The sequence below is a fragment of the Lonchura striata genome, chromosome 24 (assembly GCF_046129695.1).
Source record: "Lonchura striata isolate bLonStr1 chromosome 24, bLonStr1.mat, whole genome shotgun sequence".
In the NCBI taxonomy this organism is placed as follows: Eukaryota; Metazoa; Chordata; class Aves; order Passeriformes; family Estrildidae; genus Lonchura; species Lonchura striata.
In genome coordinates, this window is record NC_134626.1 from 7,676,356 (window position 1) to 7,694,616 (window position 18,261).

At 57.2% G+C, this 18,261-nt stretch overlaps 3 protein-coding genes across 3 annotated transcripts; 1 reads left to right on the plus strand and 2 right to left on the minus strand.

Annotated features, from left to right (window-relative positions):
• Positions 1–375: 375 nt before the first annotated feature.
• Positions 376–7,912, plus strand: CASP9 (caspase 9). Its single transcript, XM_021533800.2, has 10 exons — positions 376–507; positions 1,400–1,619; positions 2,006–2,086; positions 2,248–2,279; positions 4,217–4,393; positions 5,070–5,159; positions 5,818–5,965; positions 6,322–6,501; positions 6,666–6,775; positions 7,398–7,912. The coding sequence occupies exons 1-10, from the start codon at positions 376–378 to the stop codon at positions 7,488–7,490; spliced, it is 1,263 nt and encodes a 420-aa protein (XP_021389475.2). The 3' UTR covers positions 7,491–7,912.
• A 1,887-nt stretch (positions 7,913–9,799) lies between these two features.
• LOC110472277 (chymotrypsin-C) lies at positions 9,800–11,602 on the minus strand. The gene is made up of 9 exons (XM_077788083.1): positions 11,545–11,602; positions 11,338–11,493; positions 11,131–11,234; positions 10,956–11,053; positions 10,748–10,873; positions 10,495–10,631; positions 10,266–10,411; positions 9,967–10,119; positions 9,800–9,868 (listed from the first exon to the last, which is right to left on the minus strand). The coding sequence occupies exons 1-9, from the start codon at positions 11,600–11,602 to the stop codon at positions 9,851–9,853; spliced, it is 996 nt and encodes a 331-aa protein (XP_077644209.1). The 3' UTR covers positions 9,800–9,850.
• A 480-nt stretch (positions 11,603–12,082) lies between these two features.
• EFHD2 (EF-hand domain family member D2) lies at positions 12,083–16,710 on the minus strand. Its single transcript, XM_021533799.2, has 4 exons — positions 16,514–16,710; positions 13,454–13,601; positions 13,201–13,335; positions 12,083–13,066 (listed from the first exon to the last, which is right to left on the minus strand). Exons 1-4 carry the CDS (start codon positions 16,708–16,710, stop codon positions 12,932–12,934), a joined length of 615 nt encoding a protein of 204 aa, XP_021389474.1. The 3' UTR covers positions 12,083–12,931.
• Between the last annotated feature and the right edge of the window lie 1,551 nt (positions 16,711–18,261).

Here is an 18,261-nt window from a genome sequence, read left to right on the forward strand (position 1 = left end):
ATTGAACGGCGGCCCCGGGCCGGGCGCGGCCCCGGGCCGGGCGCGGTCCCGGGCACTGAACGGCAGTCCCGGGCACTGAACGGCAGTCCCGGGCATTGAACGGCGGTCCCGGGCATTGAACGGCGGCCCCGGGCCGGGCGCGGTCCCGAGCATTGAACGGCGGTCCCGGGCACTGAACGGCAGTCCCGAGCATTGAACGGCAGTCCCGGGCACTGAACGGCGGTCCCGGGCATTGAACGGCGGCCCCGGGCCGGGCGCGGTCCCGGGCATTGAACGGCAGTCCCGGGCATTGAACGGCGGTCCCGGGCACTGAACGGCGGTCCCGGGCATTGAACGGCGGCCCCGGGCCGGGCGCGGTCCCGGCGCCCCGGGGCCATGGAGCAGCGGCAGCGGCGGGCGCTGCGGCGCGGGCGGGCCCGGCTGGTGGCGGCGCTGCGGGTGGAGCCGCTCTGGGAGCCGCTGGAGCAGCGCGGGCTCTTCACCCGGCCCATGCTGGAGGAGCTGCAGGTGGGCCGGGGAGCGGGACACCGAGCACCGGGGCTGGCCCGGGGACCGGCATGGCGGGGTAGCTCCTGCATCCCCTGAGCCCTGGTGACACGACTGAAGGGTGGCCCCCATGTCTCCTCACCCTGGTGACAGCCTTGGCAGGGGTGGCTCCATGTCCTCTTGGGCCCAAAGGGGGAACCCATGTCCCTTGAGCCTGTGAGAAGTCACGGGTGGCCCCCAAGTCCTTTCACTCTAGGGACAGACGTGGGTGAGATTGTCCTGTGTCCTCTCAAGTCCAAGGGAGACCCCAGGTCCCTCCACTCTGCTGACAAGCTCATAGGGGAGCTCCATGTCCCTTTAGTCCTGGTGACAGGTGCAAAGGGATGGCCCTGTGTCCCCTCACTCTCGATGACAAGGCCTGACGTTGGTCCTTGTGCAGATAAGATGTTTGAGAACTGCCTTCCCCCACTTGTCCCTTCTTGTCCCCCGCCAGTGCCAGGTGTAGGGGTTTCTCCTTTTGTCCCCATCCCACTCTGGTGGCACCCTTAAGGTATTCATGTTTCCCCCCTTGGTTACAGGTGACAGGCCTGGGGGTGTTTTTACCCCATCTTACACACTGGTGACAGCCCAGGGGTGCCTGGGTGCCCCTGGTCCCCAGGAGCCAGACTTGGGGTTCTCCCTTTCCCTCTTTCCCTCTAGACCCCTCACTGGGCTGGGTTTCCCAGTCGTGACCATTGTTGTTGGAGGGAGGTCAGGGTCTGGTGGGGGTCTCTGACTATTTCCACTCGGTTTTGCTCTTGTTTACCCCATGTCCATGTCCTGGGTGTGGATCCCACATTCCCCTGCTCAGAGCGGTCGGAAGGGCTGCCCAGGCACTGCATGAGCCCCTCTCGTGGGATTTTCTCCTCTGCAGAGTGCTGGCAGCCGGGGAGAGCAAGCCCGGCAGCTGATCATTGACCTGGAGACCCGGGGGAAGCAGGCTTTCCCTGCCTTCCTCTCCATCCTGCGGGACACCGGGCAGGGCCACCTCGCCGAGATGCTGATCCAGGAGTGCGAGTCCCGGCCGGTGCCAACGGAGCTGCCGGACCTGCAGCCCGTGGAGCTGGAGCTGCAGGAGGAAAAACAGCGTAAAAGTCAGTGCTGAGGGTGTGCTGTGTTTTTGGCAAACAGCAGCATGGGAGGTGGCAGCTGGGACTCGTCTCCCTGTGGGCAAGAGTCCAGAAGTCATGATTTTTAGTATCCTGGTAGAGGTGGCTGTTGGGAGAATCATGGAATCCCAGAATGGTTTGAGTTGGAAGGGACCTTAAAGCTCATCTCATTCCATCCCCTGCCATGGGCAGAGACACCTTCCACTATCCCAGGTTGCTCCAAGCCCTGTCCAGCTTGGTCTTGAGCACTGCCAGGGATGGGGAGCCTCTCCACAGCAGCCTTTCAGGGCAGCCTGTGTGTCCTGCTTTTCAGCAGTGGAACCTTTTGAGCTTGGACTCATCCTCTGTATTTTTGTCCCATGCCATTACAGATGTGATCCCTCACGAACGTTTGTCTATCCCAGTCCAAGCTGAGAGTGAACGACCTCGAATGCCTCCTGTGCCAGCCCGAGGTAATCCACATTCCACTTCTAGAGCCACAGCATGCCAAAGGCTTGTTTCCAGTGTGGTGGGAAGGGGAAATTCATATGTGGTGGGAAAGACATGAACTCTAGGAGTGTGGTCTTGTTGTGGAGTGCGGTGAACTGAATCCTGTGTCTGTTTTGTGTTGTAGGTTCAGCTGTTGACAAGAGGAGCCGTGATCAGGTTAGTATTTGAGAAGGCTGTGTCAGGGTTTGACACTAGCACAATGCCAGTGCCCCAATGAAAATGTAACCTATCAATTGAATGCTGTGAAATGCGATCGAGAACAGAGCAAAGCAGGCCAAACTTAATAACAAGGGGAAAACTTTATTACACTACTACTACTACTACTACTATAAAAGAAAAAAGGAAGAAAAAAGAAAACACACACAAAATTCAAACTGAAAACCTTTCAAAACATTCCTCCTCCCATCACCCAACTCCAACAAACCACAGCGAGACACATTTGGACTCTTAATCAAGTCTTCACCCTTCCACATAATCAATCCTGAGTCCATCAAGGGAGAGAGGAGTCTCCCTTGCACCATAGACCCCCAGGAAACACAGCTGCCACTTCTTGTGTTTCCATGTCACATGTGGCACTGCCTGGAGAGAATCTGCCAGTGTGACACTCTCCTCTCCATGTCACAGTGCTCTCACCACTGTGCATGGATGGAGACTGCTTATAGGGCCCCTTTAAGGATGCTTTGCCAAGGACCAACAGGAACAACAGTCCAGTGTCTCATTTTGGGACTACAGTCCCCCCCATTTTCCCCTGGGGCCGGGGGTCCAAGAACAGAGATTGCCTTCTCTTCTTCTCGGAGGACAGAGGGCATCATCACACCCTCCTCAGCTGACATCTGTTCATTCCTGAACTGGGAGTTGCTGGAGGAATTTCTTGGCTCACCATTGCATCCCCCTAGAATGCAGTCTCTCTTGGAGGAGAAGTTGGTTCAGTCTATGGCTGACAAGAAGAGTCCAGCCAAAAGCCACTCGATCATCTCCCCCCAACCTTCTTTCCCTAACAACTAAGGTCCCCAGCTGTCTCTCCTTCAAATTGAGGAGGAGCAATATTTCACAAAGCCTTCATTTCACAGGAAAGGGTTAAAATTCCCAAACTCCCTGGACGACTGAAATCTCTGGCCCAGGAGGCTGTGCTGTCTCCCACACTGGGCATCTTCCCCCCACCCCGTCCTCCTTCTCTGCTGGCAAACTCCTGGGTGTCTGAAGGCTCTCTATGTCTTTTCCTCTAGGCTGGGGGGGCAACAAAGACATCTCAGACGTTCTCCACCCTTCCATCTGCAGGAACTGGCCCAGCTCGGTTTCAGACCCTTCACCCCCTGGCCTACCTCTGCAGGCCACATGGCTTCCCCTCCCCACCCAGCTCATGGCTGGGCAGGAGAGGTTTGCACCCTCCCATGACCAGAACCAAAGAGAGCGAGTTCTCCTGGGAGTTCTGCTTTTTACCCCTCTGTGTTCTCAGAGGCGTGTCCATCCTCAATTGGTCACCCCAAGTGTCAGTATCCAAACCTGACCCCTGACTGGACTGACCTCTTCCTTCCGAGAAAATTCTTTTTCCGTGTCAAACCACGATAGGCTGAAAGTGTTCCCTACTAGGCAAAAGCTCTGTGCCTCAGGGGTGACTCCAGAAAATGTTCCTGGAGGAGCTGGATCTCACCTTGTCTTACCTGAGCAATTGCTCCAAGGCTGTAACAGGGCCGATGGTCTCAGAGTGGATCAGTCATTAACCAGGTCCTCCTTAAGATTGCCACAGCGATAACATAAATTCTTGGCTCCTTTTGGTGAGGTTTGATGATAATGCCTAAAAGAAGTTCCCAGAAATTTCAACTTGCTGTTGGACATGCTACAAATAAAGCAGCAGCCAGGTTTCCACAAAGGCTTTGCCCAGTTTAGTGGGTTGCCTCTTGTTCCTGGCTGCTGATGAGAAGATGTATGTGGAGAAAGGGTACTCCTACCCATCCCTAGGACTAGAGAAATGAAAAAAGCTGTGAAATGAGCCACTTTAAGGACTCCCATTCCTCACTGGCATTGTATCCTGCTGGATTAGCCAGCAAGCTCTTGGAATAAGAAGAAGTTCAATTGTGACGTGTTCCTTCCAGGATTATGAGATGAAAGCAGATCCCTGTGGACACTGCCTGATCCTCAATAACGTCAACTTCTGCAGAGACTCGGGTCTGTCCACGCGAGAAGGCTCCGACATTGACTGTGAGAAGCTGGAGAGGCGCTTCAAGGCCTTGTGCTTCACCGTCCTGACCCGGCGGGATCTGAAAGCTCAGGTGAGGCTGCTTGTGTCCTGCTGACACGAGGGATGAGAGGTGAGCCCCTGGAAGTGATGGGAATGCTTTAGGGGATGTGTCTTGTGTTTTGGCAGCACATCAAAAACCTCCCATAAAGAAACAATGAACCACTTGCATTCTCTTTCTTTATTGTTGTGCTGCAATTGCAGAAGAGGAGAGGACCTTGCACATTTTCATCTTACTGCATGAAGTAAGGTTGGGATTTGTAGGGATTTGGTGAAGACTGTGTTTTTGGGATAGCTTGGACAACTTTATCATGTCTGTCTGTGCCGTCCTTGGCCATTACTGGAAGCATCAGGGGGAACTTGATCATCTGAAAGTAGAACATGGTTCTCTGCTCACTCACCAGCTCCCAGTCAGAAGCAGTGGATTTCATCAGATAAATCATGTGGAAATGTGCTTTGGTTTGTGGTGCTGTGTTGTAAAGAATATAGAGAGGTGAGAAATCTGCGTGATTAAAGCAGACAGTGTTAAATAAGGGCAGAGATGCAGAAATACTCACTCTCTGCCAATGACTTTTGCCAGCTGTACTTGGGGCTCATGCTATCCTGTGGCAGAGATTGGATCCATGGCAGTGCAATTAGAACAGGGCCTGGCAGTAACCTGTGGCCAAGATATGGTTCAAAAGACTATCGTGGTGATGTTTTCCACACAGGAAATGGTGTTGGAGCTGCTGAAGCTGTCACGGCAGGACCACAGTGCTTTGGACTGCTGCATTGTGGTCATCCTTTCCCATGGCTGCCAGGTGGGTTTGTCCCATCTCTCTCCCCTTTGTTCTATGGGATGGGAAAGAGTTAATTCTTTGTCTTGTGGTCTCACACAGGGTGAGAGGGACGTGGTCTGTCAAAACCTTGTTCTGCCATTGCAGTACAATTTTAAGAGTTACACCCTTATTCTGGGTTAAAGAAAACAGGAGCTTCTCTGGTGTGGTCTGGTCCAGTGGTGCCAGTGGACAAGTGTTTTCTGTTTTGGAAGCTGGGGCTAATAATTTGTAACTCACTCAGCCTCATGCTGTGGTGATTTCTGTCCTTCCTGATCTCCAGCTCTGACAGGGAGATGCTATTAGCAATAAAACCTGTTTATTCCAAGTCATTTCTTGAAGGATGAGGAGAGGCATTCTTAGGAAAATGGTGTATGGTATATGCCCGTTGTACCAGAGGATGAAGAACTCCTTTGCTGGAGGATGTGGGATATGAGTTGGATAACAGAAGTTGGATTGCTGGGTTTTAGTGCATTTCAAATGTCTCCTGGATGTCCCTCACCCTGTCTTGGCTGCAGGGATTCCCACAAACACCAGGATTTGTTCTGGTACCTTTATGCCATGAAGCACCTGACGGGAAACGGGCTGCCTCAGAACTGGCCTTGCCTTCCATGTCACTAGTTCCTGCATTTTCCTCTTGCAGACAAGCCATATTCAGTTTCCTGGAGGCGTTTACGGAACGGACGGAAAACCCATTCCCATAGAAAAGATTGTGAACTATTTCAATGGGTCCAGTTGCCCGAGTTTGAGAGGAAAACCCAAACTGTTCTTCATCCAGGCCTGTGGTGGAGGTGAATCTTTGTGTTGGCTCCAGTAGTGTTGGGCTGCAGAGATATGGTCAAGCTGTGGCTTTGGCTCCCTTTTTGTTCATTGACTGCCCCTTCTCCAGCTGTCCTCTCACACCAGCTGCCTCTTCTTTTACCATGTTCTGAGAGGCTGCTCCAGCTCTCCACACACAGTGAGAAATTTGGTATAAACTACCAATGCCTTTGACTCAGCTGGTGCAGCTGAATAGCCAGAAAGCCTTACTCTGGTCTAGGGCCTTTGTCCTTCTCTTTTCCCCATCTTTTCTTAACGTCGGACGTACAACTGTGAATCCTTTGGGTGGGATGAACGTCAGGAGCTGTCTTGTTGTTGCTTTTTTCAGAACAAAGGGATCAAGGCTTTGTAGTGGACTGTGATTCACCTGAAGAGGAAGCTCTTGGGGATTCCTTGGAATCAGACGCAATCCCGTTTCGGGTTCCATCGGATAACGTGGATGAGCCCGATGCCATTGCCAGTTTGCCCACACCTAGCGACATCTTGGTTTCCTACTCAACTTTTCCAGGTAAAACAGCCTGTGCAAATCCTTTCCTGAGCATGGGGAATTTGCAAAACAGTCAGAGCTTCATGGCAATTCAGGAGAGCCCAGCTCTGTTGGAGCAGCAGGAACTTGTTGGAATGAGAACAGCAGATAAGTTTTGGCATAACGTTCTCCTTCTTTCACTGAAGGTTTTGTCTCCTGGAGGGAGAAGTCAAGTGGCTCGTGGTATGTGGAAACGCTGGACAGTGTGCTGGAGCAATATGCCCATTCAGAAGACCTGCTCAGCATGTTAGTGAGGGTAAATGTCTTTTTTGTTCTGCGTTTTGTTGATAAAGGAAATAGTCAGGGGTATGATCAGTCGGGGCATAGAGGCCTACCCTCAAAAAAGGAGTGAGGATATTGAGTGTCAAGTTTAGGGATGGGCTCATTGGAGGTACTGCAAAGAGGTTTAATTACAAAGAAGGTGTCTGGCCTCAATCTGCCAAAAATCACTGGAGGTTTCTCCACTGAGGAGTAATCTTGGCAATACAGGCTTTAATCCTTCTGAAGAAATTGCTAAAAAATGTCATGGCTTGTCCTATCCAAGCTGATGAGATTTGGGTGCTCCTGTAAGCTTGTCCTGGGAGTGAAGGAGCACAAGGGATATGGAATGAGTCTGGCTAATCAACATATTCCTTTGTGTGCCTTGTTGACTCAATATTGCCAAAGTTGCATACAAGCGTAGATGCCCCAGATCCTTTTTCTGTTCTCCTTGGGTAGGAGAAAAGCCCAACGTGGAGGGAGAGAGCACTTACAGAATCACCTTGCTGTTGTTTGCTGGTTGTTGCGGTGCTTCTTTGGCCACCTTGGCATGGCAGCCATTGATTCCAAGGGATGGGAAGAGCATCCCGTTCCTCAGCCTCTCTTTCTTCTGTTCCCAGGTGGCACACGCTGTCTCTGCCAGGGGGAGGTACAAGCAGATCCCGGGATGCTTCAATTTCCTCCGTAAAAAATTCTTCTTTGTGTGCCGCTGACACGCGGGCTCCGAGCCCCCTGCCAAGCGCTGGGGATTCTTCCTGTGGCTGAATGAAATCTGTGCCCACCATGACTTGGTGTCAGTGCTCCCTGTGGATTTTGTCTATGTGTCCAGATGTTTGTCTGGAGAAATGTGATGGGTGAGCGCTGGCTTTGCCATGGAGTGGAGATGAGATGGAGATTGTGCTGTACCGATGGGAAATGTGGATGGAGCAGGAAGTCCCTTTGCTGGAGAACAGAGCCAGAGGAGAACACTTCTGGCACAGTCACCCTTGGCCTCAGTGTTTTTTTCTTTGCTGATCATTATATTTGTGTCCTGTGCTGCCCAGGTGATTGATTGATGGGACCAGAGTGTGATGTTCAAGTGAAATAGGATGAGTTTTGCAGTCAATGTTTCTAATAAATGCAATTAAAGAGCAAATCTTTAGCTGTATCCCCTTGTCTGTTCCATCTCCTCATGGCCATTTCAGCACCTCCTGAAGGCTCCTCTGAATGGGAAGAGTTGGAGCCTTCACTCATGTCTGTGCTGCTCTGTGTGGCCATTTACAACGTGGCTGTGCCAGCCTATGGAGCATCCTGCTCCTTTTGAGGAGTCAGTCAGGAGTTACAGCAGGAAACTGATGGGGATTCATTGAAATTCCAGTGCTGATGTAAAGCACTTAAGGAGCTGCTGCGATGATGGCCTTGGGTCAGAAATCCTGCAACTGTGTTGGATTTTGACGGGGGAAAGCAGCCTTGGAGCCACCATTGTGTAGGTTTGTGCTGAGGGGTGCTTGGGGATTCCCAGGAGTTCTAGTTTGAAAGCAAAACCAGTAAGAGACTCCAAGTCAGAAATACAATTTATTGGGAAAAGGGAAAAAGACAAAAATACATGCAATGATACAAAAGGAAGACCACTGACGAAGTCAGAATACAACCTGTCACGCCTCTGGCCAGCGTGCTGGTAGCAGTCCAAATTGGAGTGGCTGCAGTCCTCTTGGGATGGCAGATGTGGTTGCTGTGTCTTCTCAGAAACCTGTGGAAAGGCTGCCTCTCTGTCTAGAAATCCCTGGTTGTATCCAGGTGGGAATGCCTGGCTCCTCCCCCTGGGCGGAGCATCTCACAATGAGCTGATGTTATTCTGAGTCCTTAATCACCTGTTAAACAGAAGTGGCTCCTGGAGAGTTTATCTCTGAGGCATGTGGTGAGACATTGATGGGCCCATTAACAGGAGATAAGGAAAATTGCCCAGAGACAACTGCTACTCAGATGGTAATAGGAAACTTCTTGGTGCTCCAATCTTGGACACCAGGGAACCTGCGAATATCCAGCCTGCTTTTGCAGTCACTGAGTATTTCCCCGCTCCTTTGGGAGCATTTCAGGTACTTTGAGGGTGCTGCAGGAGGAAGCCAGGGCTGCCTGAGCACCCCAAGGAGGGTCCAGCTGGAGCTGGGGTGTGGCTGTGATGGCCTTGCCTGTGCTCAGGTGTTTGTGAGAGCTCATGGTTGTGTCCTTTTCTATTCCCTTTCTCCATCCCCCAGAGGAGCGAGGCTCTGGGCTGCCCTGTCCCATGTTGTCCAGTTTTTACAGAGCATCTAGGTGTGCAGGTGACTCCAAGGCTGATCCCATCTCCCCTGGACTTGTTCTCCTTCAGGAAAGGTGACCCTGCACTCTTCCCCTTGTTTTTTTCCCCACTTCCCTCACTAAGGAAGCAGTGGGACTGGGGTGAGGGTGACATTGAGTACAGCCTTGTCCCTCTCCTTTCAGTGACATGGACTGCAGGGGCTGCTCCTTCCCCAGGGCATCCCTGGCAGAGGTGAGAACAGAGTGGGAGCACTCTGGTGCACAGCTGGTGGAGGGAATGTGGTGGGGCTGCAAAATGACCCTCAGAACCAACCCAGTTACCTCAACACTCCAACTATAAGCCTGCTGCCATCAAACAGCCCAGTTACCAGCCAGTTAAGTAGCAAGATCCCCTGAAATATGCCAGCACCAGCCAAGACACCTAAAAACTCCTTGGGCCAACTAGGGGCCCTATAGCCCCTCCCCAAGTTCCCTAGAGGCCCCCTGGACCACCAGGCCAGATTCCAGCCACTCTCCCATCAAACCACCAGTCAAGCCTTGAAACCTTTGGCTTGGCAATGGCCATGGATCTACTGCTAGCTGGGAGTACCTTGTGAGATCTCTGCCCAGGAGCCTGCCCAGCCTCACTGCACAAGGTGGGGGCTCTCCCCAGCACACAGGCAGAAGCCCAGGACCACAAGCCCAGACCACAAGCCCCCTGGCTCTGCTCCACTGCGTCCCCTCGAAAGAACCACATGAAACCAAGTTAGCACTATTGCCTTTATCATGCTCAATGCTTGTGCTCCGTGCTGTGTCCTCAGTTCGCGCTCATTTGCTGCCAAAGAGAGACATGGAGAGGCTCATGGTGAGACTGCTGGCAGGGCAGGGGCAGTGTGGACAAACCCCTGTGGGGGCAGAGGAAGGGGCACCCACCTCGTTGATCCAGTCGATGTAGGCGGACACCCGGGTGAAGACTGTTGGCTTCCTCTTGAGGTTGCAGCTGCGGCTGGAGCCGAAGCTGACGATGCCGTCCACCTCCCAGAGCCCATCATCACGCTGGCAGTTCAGGGGGCCCCCAGAATCGCCCTGTGCCAAGACGCTCTGTGCCATTGCTCCTGGCCCCTGCCGACACGCCCCCCATCCCTCCTGGCCATCCACCAGCATGGCTCCATCCCCTCTCCTCCTGGAGCCCACACCGTTTGGGCAGCACCTCGTGCGGTGCCCACACTCACGTTGCATCCGGAGACGACGCCGTCGCCGCCGGCGCACACCATGCTCTCGTACACAAGGTCGCCCCACCAGTCCCACTGGGAGCAGGTCTCGTAGTCCACCACGGGCAGCAGAGCCTGCTGCAGGATGTCGGCCAGGGGCCCGTTGGCTGCAACGACAGCCAAAGCTCGTACCTCCCACCCTGTGCCTGCATCCCCTTCCCGGGGACCCTCCTGGGGACACCCCACTCACTCCTCATGCTTCCCCAGCCGGTGACATAGCATGGGTAGTCGTTGGGCAGGATCTTGTCAGCAGGCGGCAGGCAGGCGATGCGGATGGTGTCGGTCTCCTGCACCTCCTCTGCCAGCTTGACCAGGGCAATGTCATTGCTGCAAGGAGACACGAACCATGGTCCCTGGCCGTGAGAACAGGGTCCCTGGCCACGGGGACAAGGGTCTGTGGCCACACCACCCACGACCCAGCCCTGATGCACCGCATTCCCTACACGAGGAAGTAGGAGTCCCAGTCCTCATGGACGATTATCTTCTCCACACCCACGGCCACAGAACCAGGCTCTTCAGTCTCTGACACGTCCTGCCGGCCCAGCGCCACACGGTAGGTCATGTAGGAGCTGCCAGGGAGAGACGGGGTGTCAGTCCCCACAGATACCTTACCTCCATGGCACACATGCCCCCCAGCACCCCAGCACCCACCTGATGCAGTGGGCAGCTGTCAGCACCCACTGGGGGGCAATGAGGGTCCCACCGCAATAGTGGCTCCAGGACCCAGAGTGGCGGGTCTGCAGCGAGATCTGCGAGGGCAGAGGCACAGGGTCAGAGCAGGAATGTCCCCATCCCTGTCCCCATGCCCGTCCCTGTGCCCCCTCACCTGCCATGGCCAGCTGTGGGCTACAGCGTCTTCACCGCCCACCACGCGGGAGCTCAGCTGTGGCGGCACGGCCGGCTGACCGCATCCGTAGGCTGTGTGACACCCGGCAAAGGGACATCAGAGGCTGCCTGTGCCCGTGCCCGGGCCAGGGCAGGCCCCACGATCGTGTCCTCCCTGCCCTGACCCTTTTCCATCCCCTGCACCTACCGTAGCCCAGCAGCACGACGAGACAGACAGCTCGCAGCATGGTTGCGTGGAGGAAAGGTGCCGTGGTGGGGCCGCTCACCCTCTTATAGTGTTCAGACCTTGCTGGGGACCTTGGAGTGTCCCTGCCTGCCACTGACACGTGGGGACTGTCCCACGCTGTGGGCACAGGGGCTCCTCAGCCCAATCAGCCACTCTTATCGCACTCACCGTCCCGCCTGGGAACGGCCACATCTGCCCGCCATGTGCTGGCACCGAGCTGGGACATGGCGGGGACACCTGGCCCTGCTCTGGGAATGGGCAGGGTCCCTCCTGGGGCACAGCTGATGGGCAGCCCCCACCCCTGATGCTGTCAGTGTGGTGTTGGCAGCCCTGCTGCCCCCTGTGCTGAGCAGCGACTCCCCCAGGACAGTGCCCAACTCGCGCCAGCACCTCCCAGGCACAAGGTCTCCTTATCTCACTCTTGATATGGTCAAGACCCACCAAACTGCTCAGGTGCCACGGGGTGGGACCAGAGCAGGTATCGGCAGCAGTGCCCATGGCCTTTGGTAGCCCCACGTCCCCACACCTGCATCAGGCACCTGCTGCTTCCCATACCAGTGAGCCACGGCTCATCCCTGTTCAGTGCCACCATTCCTGGTGGGAAGCGTGTGCCCACGGTCACACCCCACTCCCCAGGTTCCTTCCCTCCACCCAAGACCCTGCCACAGACATGCCCATCCAAGAGCTGCACCCCAGCAACCAGCACTTAAGAAATATAATATTTATTTGGGATTAAATTAAAAAAAAAAACATAACACACCCCCTATAGCGCCACTCGGGGGACACCATGGGACAGATGTGGGCTTTTACAGCCACCCACAAACACGAGGGCCTCAGTGACCAATGGCAACCACTTGTGGCCACCACACTCATCCTGCCAGGCTGAATACAACATAAAAAAACATAGTACAGCCCCATGAGCCAGCAGCTGCCTTTCTGTACGTCTTTGACCAAAATAAAGAGAGACACAGCTCCTGAGGGGCTCCATTTCAGCGGGGTGGGCACGCACCCCCAGCACTAACACACACACACACACACACACACACACACACACACACACACACAGCCCCTCTACCAGCACCTGGCCCTTGCCATGGCTTTTGTACTGGTGTCAGACATAGCAATACCAACAGATGCTGAGCCAGTGTGGCCACCAAAACACCCACCGTGGCCACCTGCACAAGCCCCCATTCTGCACGCCTCCCAGTGCACTCACAGCATAAAACAGTCTGGGCACAGGTGTCCCAGGGACACATTCTGGACACAGCTCCCCTGGGACTCAGCAGCAGCAACCCCCAGTGCAGCTGCGGGCAGAGAACAGGGTGCTGTTCAGGGAGGGGGGCACGCTGGGGAGGTGGGGGGCACGGACAACACCTACAGACACCACAGCAAGAGGGGAGGGGGCCGGGGCTGGCCGGGCTCTGCCAGCGAGGCGGGCGCCGTGCCGAGCCCACGCCGGGTGGCACACGGCTCGGGCGTCGCTCCCGGTGCGGCTGGCACGGGGCACGGCAGCGCTGCCAGCCTGGGCACCGCTGAGCAGTCCTGCCTGGCCCTGTCACTGTGTGAAAGTGGACTGCAGCTCCTTGAAGGCTGCCTTCCTCTGCTTCAGCTCCTCCGCCTGCTTCTTCTTCTCCTCCTGCTCTGCCTTGATCTCCTCCTCGAACCTGCTGGCTTCGTTGATGGCTTGTGCCTGCAGACGGAAATGTTCAGCTGTGACCTCTGCCAAGCTCTCCTGCCCACCCAACATCACCTCCTGCTTACCCAGCACCAAACTGCCCTGGTGCATTGCTACCTTGCAGTTGGACCTCCTGAGCCCTGCCTCACCTTGGCCTCAAAGAAGTTCTTGGCGCCTTTCACCCCCTCTGTGGAGACGTCGATCTCGGAGAGCCGGGCCAGGGCGTGCAGCCCACTGTCCTCCTGCAGCTCACCCGCTGCTGCCTTCCGGAAAATCAGCAGGAACTGCAAGGGGAGATGGTAGCATTGGCTGCCTGAAGACCTCAAAGCTACCACAGCCACTGCCCACCTTCTCACCAGCCCGAACATCTCCTTGCCAGTGTGGAACCTCCTATCCCCTCACCTCTCGAAAACTGAGCTTGCTGTCCAGGTCTTCATCCACCTCCTTGATCATGTTCTTCAGTCCCAGGTGTGTCTGTGGAGCCCCCAGCTTCTCCATCATCAGCTTCAGCTCCATCAGGTCAATGAAGCCATCTTTCCCTGCATCATACCTGCAGGATGGTGGCACAATCCTGACACATCACCCGGAGGTGCAGAGCCCACACAGCCCTCCACACCGGCCCCCCAGCAGCAGACCCCTGTGTGCTCTCATGCTGGCTGGGGAGCAAAGAGGGATCAGCAAGGACTTGGGCACTGATGGTCACTGGCAGCTCTCCAGACCACAGGGAGCTGCCTCTGAACCACTAACAGCCCCCTGGGGCATTATCCAGCACCATGCCTGTTTCTGTGCGGCACTTGGCAGGAGAACCTCCAAGGATGCTGCCAAGCCTGCTGCCAGCTCCCTGTGCCAGGAGCCTGGGCACACGCTCCCCTTGGCTGCAGCAGGGGTAACAAGCCATGGGGCACTGCTCCCCACGTCCCAGCGAGCTCTGCTCGCTGCTGCTACCTACAGACCTGTCAGGAATGCCCCTCCTCAGACTCCTGCCTGTGGCCATGCCACAGTCCCCTCCAGCTTCCCCAGCCACCCTGCTGTTCTCTCCCCTGCCCACTGCCTGCACACCGTGGGCTGTGCCAGCAGCGTGCTGGCGTGGCACAGCAGGATCTGCACGGAGAGCCAGCACAGAGCCACGCTTTGTACAGCTCCACACGTTGTAGGTGGGCAGCTACACACTGCACCCGTTGTGACAAGGCTTTTTTTTTGTATCTTATCACTGCAGCAGCCACGCAGAGCCCCAGCTCCCCATGCCGTGACTCATCTGTACCTCCCCTGCTGCTGTCTGCTCTGTCTGTGTCTCCAGCAGCACTTTCCTGATCTGCCAGGGACCCCAAAACAGGGCTGGTCCTGCTCACCCCTGCCTGCTGCTGTCATCACCCTCAAAGTGGGGCTGTGGGTACAGATCACACATGATTTTTGCCTCTAGTAAACCTCTTGGAGCATAGGATCATAGAATCATGGAATGGTTTGGGTTAGAACAGACTTTAAAGACCATCTCATTCCAAGCCCCTGCTGTGGGCAGGGACACCTTCCACTATCCCAGATTGCTCCAAGCCCTGTTCAACTGGGCCTTGGACACTTTAGTGGATGGGGCAGCTACAGCTTTTCTGGACAACCTATGCCAGGGCCTCACCACTCTCACGGAGATAACTTCTTCCCAGTATCCAAACTAACCCTGTCCTCTGTCACTTTGGAAGACTTTCCTCCTTGTTCTGTCACTCCATGCCCTTGTCCAAAGTCGTTCTCCATCCTGCATCCCACAGAGTTTCTCTGCAAGGGACGAGTTAGCTGGCCTGACTTTGCCACTTTATCCCACACAAGTCACCTCCCCAGATGCAGGGCACTTCCTTCCCCTCAATCCTGTCCTCTGCTTTTTGGGACTCCAGCATCCTGCAAAGGGCACCATCTCCCCCGTGGAGAGCCAAAAGTCTTCCCCGCATCACTTCATCCTCTAGAGCCGGATTGTCACATCCCGAGGACAGTGTGGCAGGGATCTGCTCCAGAGCATCCTTCCTTGGGAAGCCCCCCAGCCTCCCGAACGTCCCCAGCGGCTCGCAGCCCCGGCGAGACGCCGCAGCTGCCGGAGCAAACGCGTCTGCTCCGACCGCCGCTCCCGCCCGCGCGGCGCCGACACCCGCAGCACCCCGGCACGGCCACGCATCGCTCCGGCACCGGGAGCGGCCCGGCTCCCCGCGGACCCCGAGCCCGCCGCCCCCGCCGCAGGCTCCTCTGCTGCAGTGCCCGGCTCGCAGCCACCTGCCCGGCTCGCTGCCCTGTGCTGGCGGGGGTGACAGCCCCCGTGAGGACACGGGGAACTGGAGGCTGGGATGCTGACAGGGATGCCGACAGGGCATGCCTGCACCCCACGCAGCCCCCCAGCCTTGTGCTCCGGGGGTCACCGCCTCCAAGCCCCCGGTTCCGCCGCCTCCCCGCTCGGGTCCGAGCGCGACCACCCAGGACGCGGATGCGGATCCTCCCCCCAGTGCCAGACGGGCTCAGCGGTGGTGGAATGTCGCAGCCATGCCTTCGCCTGTGCTCTATCTCCGCGCTTTCACGGAGTCGCGCTGTCTCCACGCCTCCGGCACAAAGCGCCCAGCGCGGGATCCGTGGGGATGCTCCGTGGGGATGCTCCGTGGGGATGCTCCGTGGGGATGCTCCGGCCTGTCCCGTTGGCCCCTGGCTACTCCCGCGCACAGCAGGGTGACCACGGCTGGAGTCACCCCGATTTCTGGCTCCCCCCGGAAACCTCCAAGGCTGGAGGCTTGCTGCCAGCGCTCCCCGTTCCCAGGGGCCCGGGGCCGAGCTCGTGCTCCGAGTCACGCTCCGCCACGCGTGGTGGCACGCAGCGCGGGCAGGGATGCTGAGGACACGCCAGCCTGGCCTCTGCGGCCCCGGGAGCTGCAGGGACGTGGGATCCCTCGGTGATGCGGCAGAGGGAATGTGGGGCTCCCCGGTCCCCTCTTTCAGATCCCTTTCTCGAGCCTCAGCACCAGGGTATCCCCTCATGGGGGATAGGAGGTTCCTTCTGCAAGGATTTAGGGGCACGCAGGAACGCCTCCTACAAGGAGCTGGGGGAATGTGTCCCCGACACCAATGCTGGGGGGGTTTGGGGAGGAGAGGGGTGTCCCGGGCATCCCTCCTGAGAGCGGCAGGAGAGGGATCCCTCCCGCAAGGAACTGGAGGTGCCTTGGCATGCCTGCTGCACAGAGCTGGGGCGGGGGGGGGGTCTCCGACAAGGAGCCGGGGGATCCCTCCCGAAAGAGGCTGGGGTGCATGGGGGTCCCTCTCACAGGGAATGGGGGTCCCGCCCGCAAGCACGGGGCAGGAGACGCTGGTGCATCTGCCCTGCCAGAAGCCGGGACACCGGGGATGCAGGAACCGGGATGTCCCGGGTGCCGGATGCCCGGGGTCCCCCGTCCGCCCCGGCGCTGCCATCCGGGGATCCCCCTCTCCCTGCCCCACACTCACTGTCGGAAAAGCCGTTCCATGTCGCGGAGCTGCCTCCGGGAAAACTCGCGGAACTCCCCAGCGGGGCTGAAGACGCGGCGGCCGCCGCCCCCGGGCGAGCCCTCGGCCACCGCCCGCCCCGCGGGGCTGCCCGGCGCCGGCCCCGGCCGCGGCCCCCGGCCCCGCCGCCCCTCGGGCTCCTCCGCCGCTGCCGCCATGGTGCGGTGCCCGGATGGCCGCGCCGCTCCGCCCCGCTCCGCCCCGGGGCCGGGCTGCGGCCCCCGGCTCCCGCGCCCGCCCGGGGGCTCGGGCGGCCGCCCCGGCAGCGCATCGCCGCCCCGCGGAGCGCCCGGCTGCGGCTCCGCAGGGCTGCCCTCCCCGCCGCCCTCCAGCACCAGCACCATCCCTTCAAGACCCCCTCCCCTCCACCGGCAACAGCGGCGGGGCTCATCCATCCCCGGCGGGACCAGCCTGGGATGCCTCAGGGCCCGGCATCACCGGTGGGTCCCGTACCCCGGTGGGATCCCCCCACACCACCTTTAGGGTCCCTTTCAACCCAAACCAACCCATGATTCTATGAGTCCATAGGCTCGAAGGAGGGTACGGGGAGACGGGGAGTCTGGTGCACTCAACCACCTGTGCTCCTGGCAACTCCGTCCATTCCTGACCCAGAGTTTGGCAAGGTGGCATGGGGAGGACACACAGAGTCATGGAGCAGCCCAGCATCTCCATGCAGATACACCTGCAGAGGATGCCCACGGCAGCACCTTTAATGTACACAAGCATACAAGGTCATGTCTTGCCCCGGAGTAAACCCAGGCATACAGACAGGGAAGCATCCGGCTTCTCCCAGCACATGGAGCAGGAAAACCAGGCCACACCAATGCCCAGAGCCCCACTAGGGGCTGGCCACTGTGCACATGTGGGTGCTTCGCATGCCCAGAGAGGATGCAGCCCTGCATCAGCCTGCTGCAGCCCTCTGTGTTGCTTCCAGACCTTTTCTATCCTATTAAAAAATAAAGACCAAGAAACCCCAGTGGGGCTTTGCTCACATCCAAATTATCCTCAGCTGAAGAGGACTCGGCATGTGGACTGCTCCAAGTGGTGCTAAGGCAGATTGGCTGCAGGGTGATGTGCTGGAGCTGCATACTGCCTGCAGGGACTCCCTCCCCAAAACACTGCTGCTTCCCAAAATCCAGGGTCTGCTCTCGCCCTTATTGAGGACAAAAATCAGTAAGTGAGCCTGTACCATCACCCCTCCCCCGCCACCAGCACATTGCTCTCATCTCCCCAGCTCGTCCTCATGCTGCTGTAGTACTGCTGTGGCTGACAGAGGTCCTCTTCTTCCCTCTTCCTAGGTGGCAGGTCCAGCATTCCTGGGGTGTTCCAGGAACTCCAGAATTCCGTACTACATCATGCCTTATGCTCCAGTTTCCCTGTGACACGATGGAGGACATAGCAAGGGATATGTCGAGCCATGATTGCTCTCTGTGTGTGAGGCCACTTCAGCAAGGACAGGACACACCCCCCACAACTGACTTCACACACCCAGGGCTGTATTCACACACACAAATACACACACATGTGCACTGGATATATCCTCACCACCTTTTCCACTGCCATAAATTCCGCCACACTCTATGGAATATGGACTGTGGGAATATAAGGTCCTACATTGTACAGTCACACCGGTGTGCCCAGGAGCTACGGTGTGCAAACTGGAGCTCCCCAAAATGCACCCTCACCTCATGCCACCTGCACCCTCTCAG

Excerpts from the sequence above, each read along its gene's own strand:
- EFHD2 (XM_021533799.2), bottom strand. The coding sequence starts at position 16,710 with ATGGCGGCAGCGGCGGAGGAGCCCGAGGGGCGGCGGGGCCGGGGGCCG. Across the intron at positions 13,602-16,513 it reads ATGGAACGGCTTTTCCGACA|GTATGATGCAGGGAAAGATG; the intron begins GTGAGTGTGGGG and ends ACCATCCTGCAG. Across the intron at positions 13,336-13,453 it reads GCAAGCTCAGTTTTCGAGAG|TTCCTGCTGATTTTCCGGAA; the intron begins GTGAGGGGATAG and ends CTCCCCTTGCAG.
- CASP9 (XM_021533800.2), top strand. The coding sequence starts at position 376 with ATGGAGCAGCGGCAGCGGCGGGCGCTGCGGCGCGGGCGGGCCCGGCTG. Across the intron at positions 508-1,399 it reads CCATGCTGGAGGAGCTGCAG|AGTGCTGGCAGCCGGGGAGA; the intron begins GTGGGCCGGGGA and ends TCTCCTCTGCAG. Across the intron at positions 4,394-5,069 it reads GGCGGGATCTGAAAGCTCAG|GAAATGGTGTTGGAGCTGCT; the intron begins GTGAGGCTGCTT and ends TTTTCCACACAG.
- LOC110472277 (XM_077788083.1), bottom strand. The coding sequence starts at position 11,602 with ATGTCCCAGCTCGGTGCCAGCACATGGCGGGCAGATGTGGCCGTTCCC. Across the intron at positions 10,632-10,747 it reads TGGGACTCCTACTTCCTCGT|CAATGACATTGCCCTGGTCA; the intron begins GTAGGGAATGCG and ends GTCTCCTTGCAG. Across the intron at positions 10,120-10,265 it reads GCGTCGTCTCCGGATGCAAC|GGCGATTCTGGGGGCCCCCT; the intron begins GTGAGTGTGGGC and ends GTCTTGGCACAG.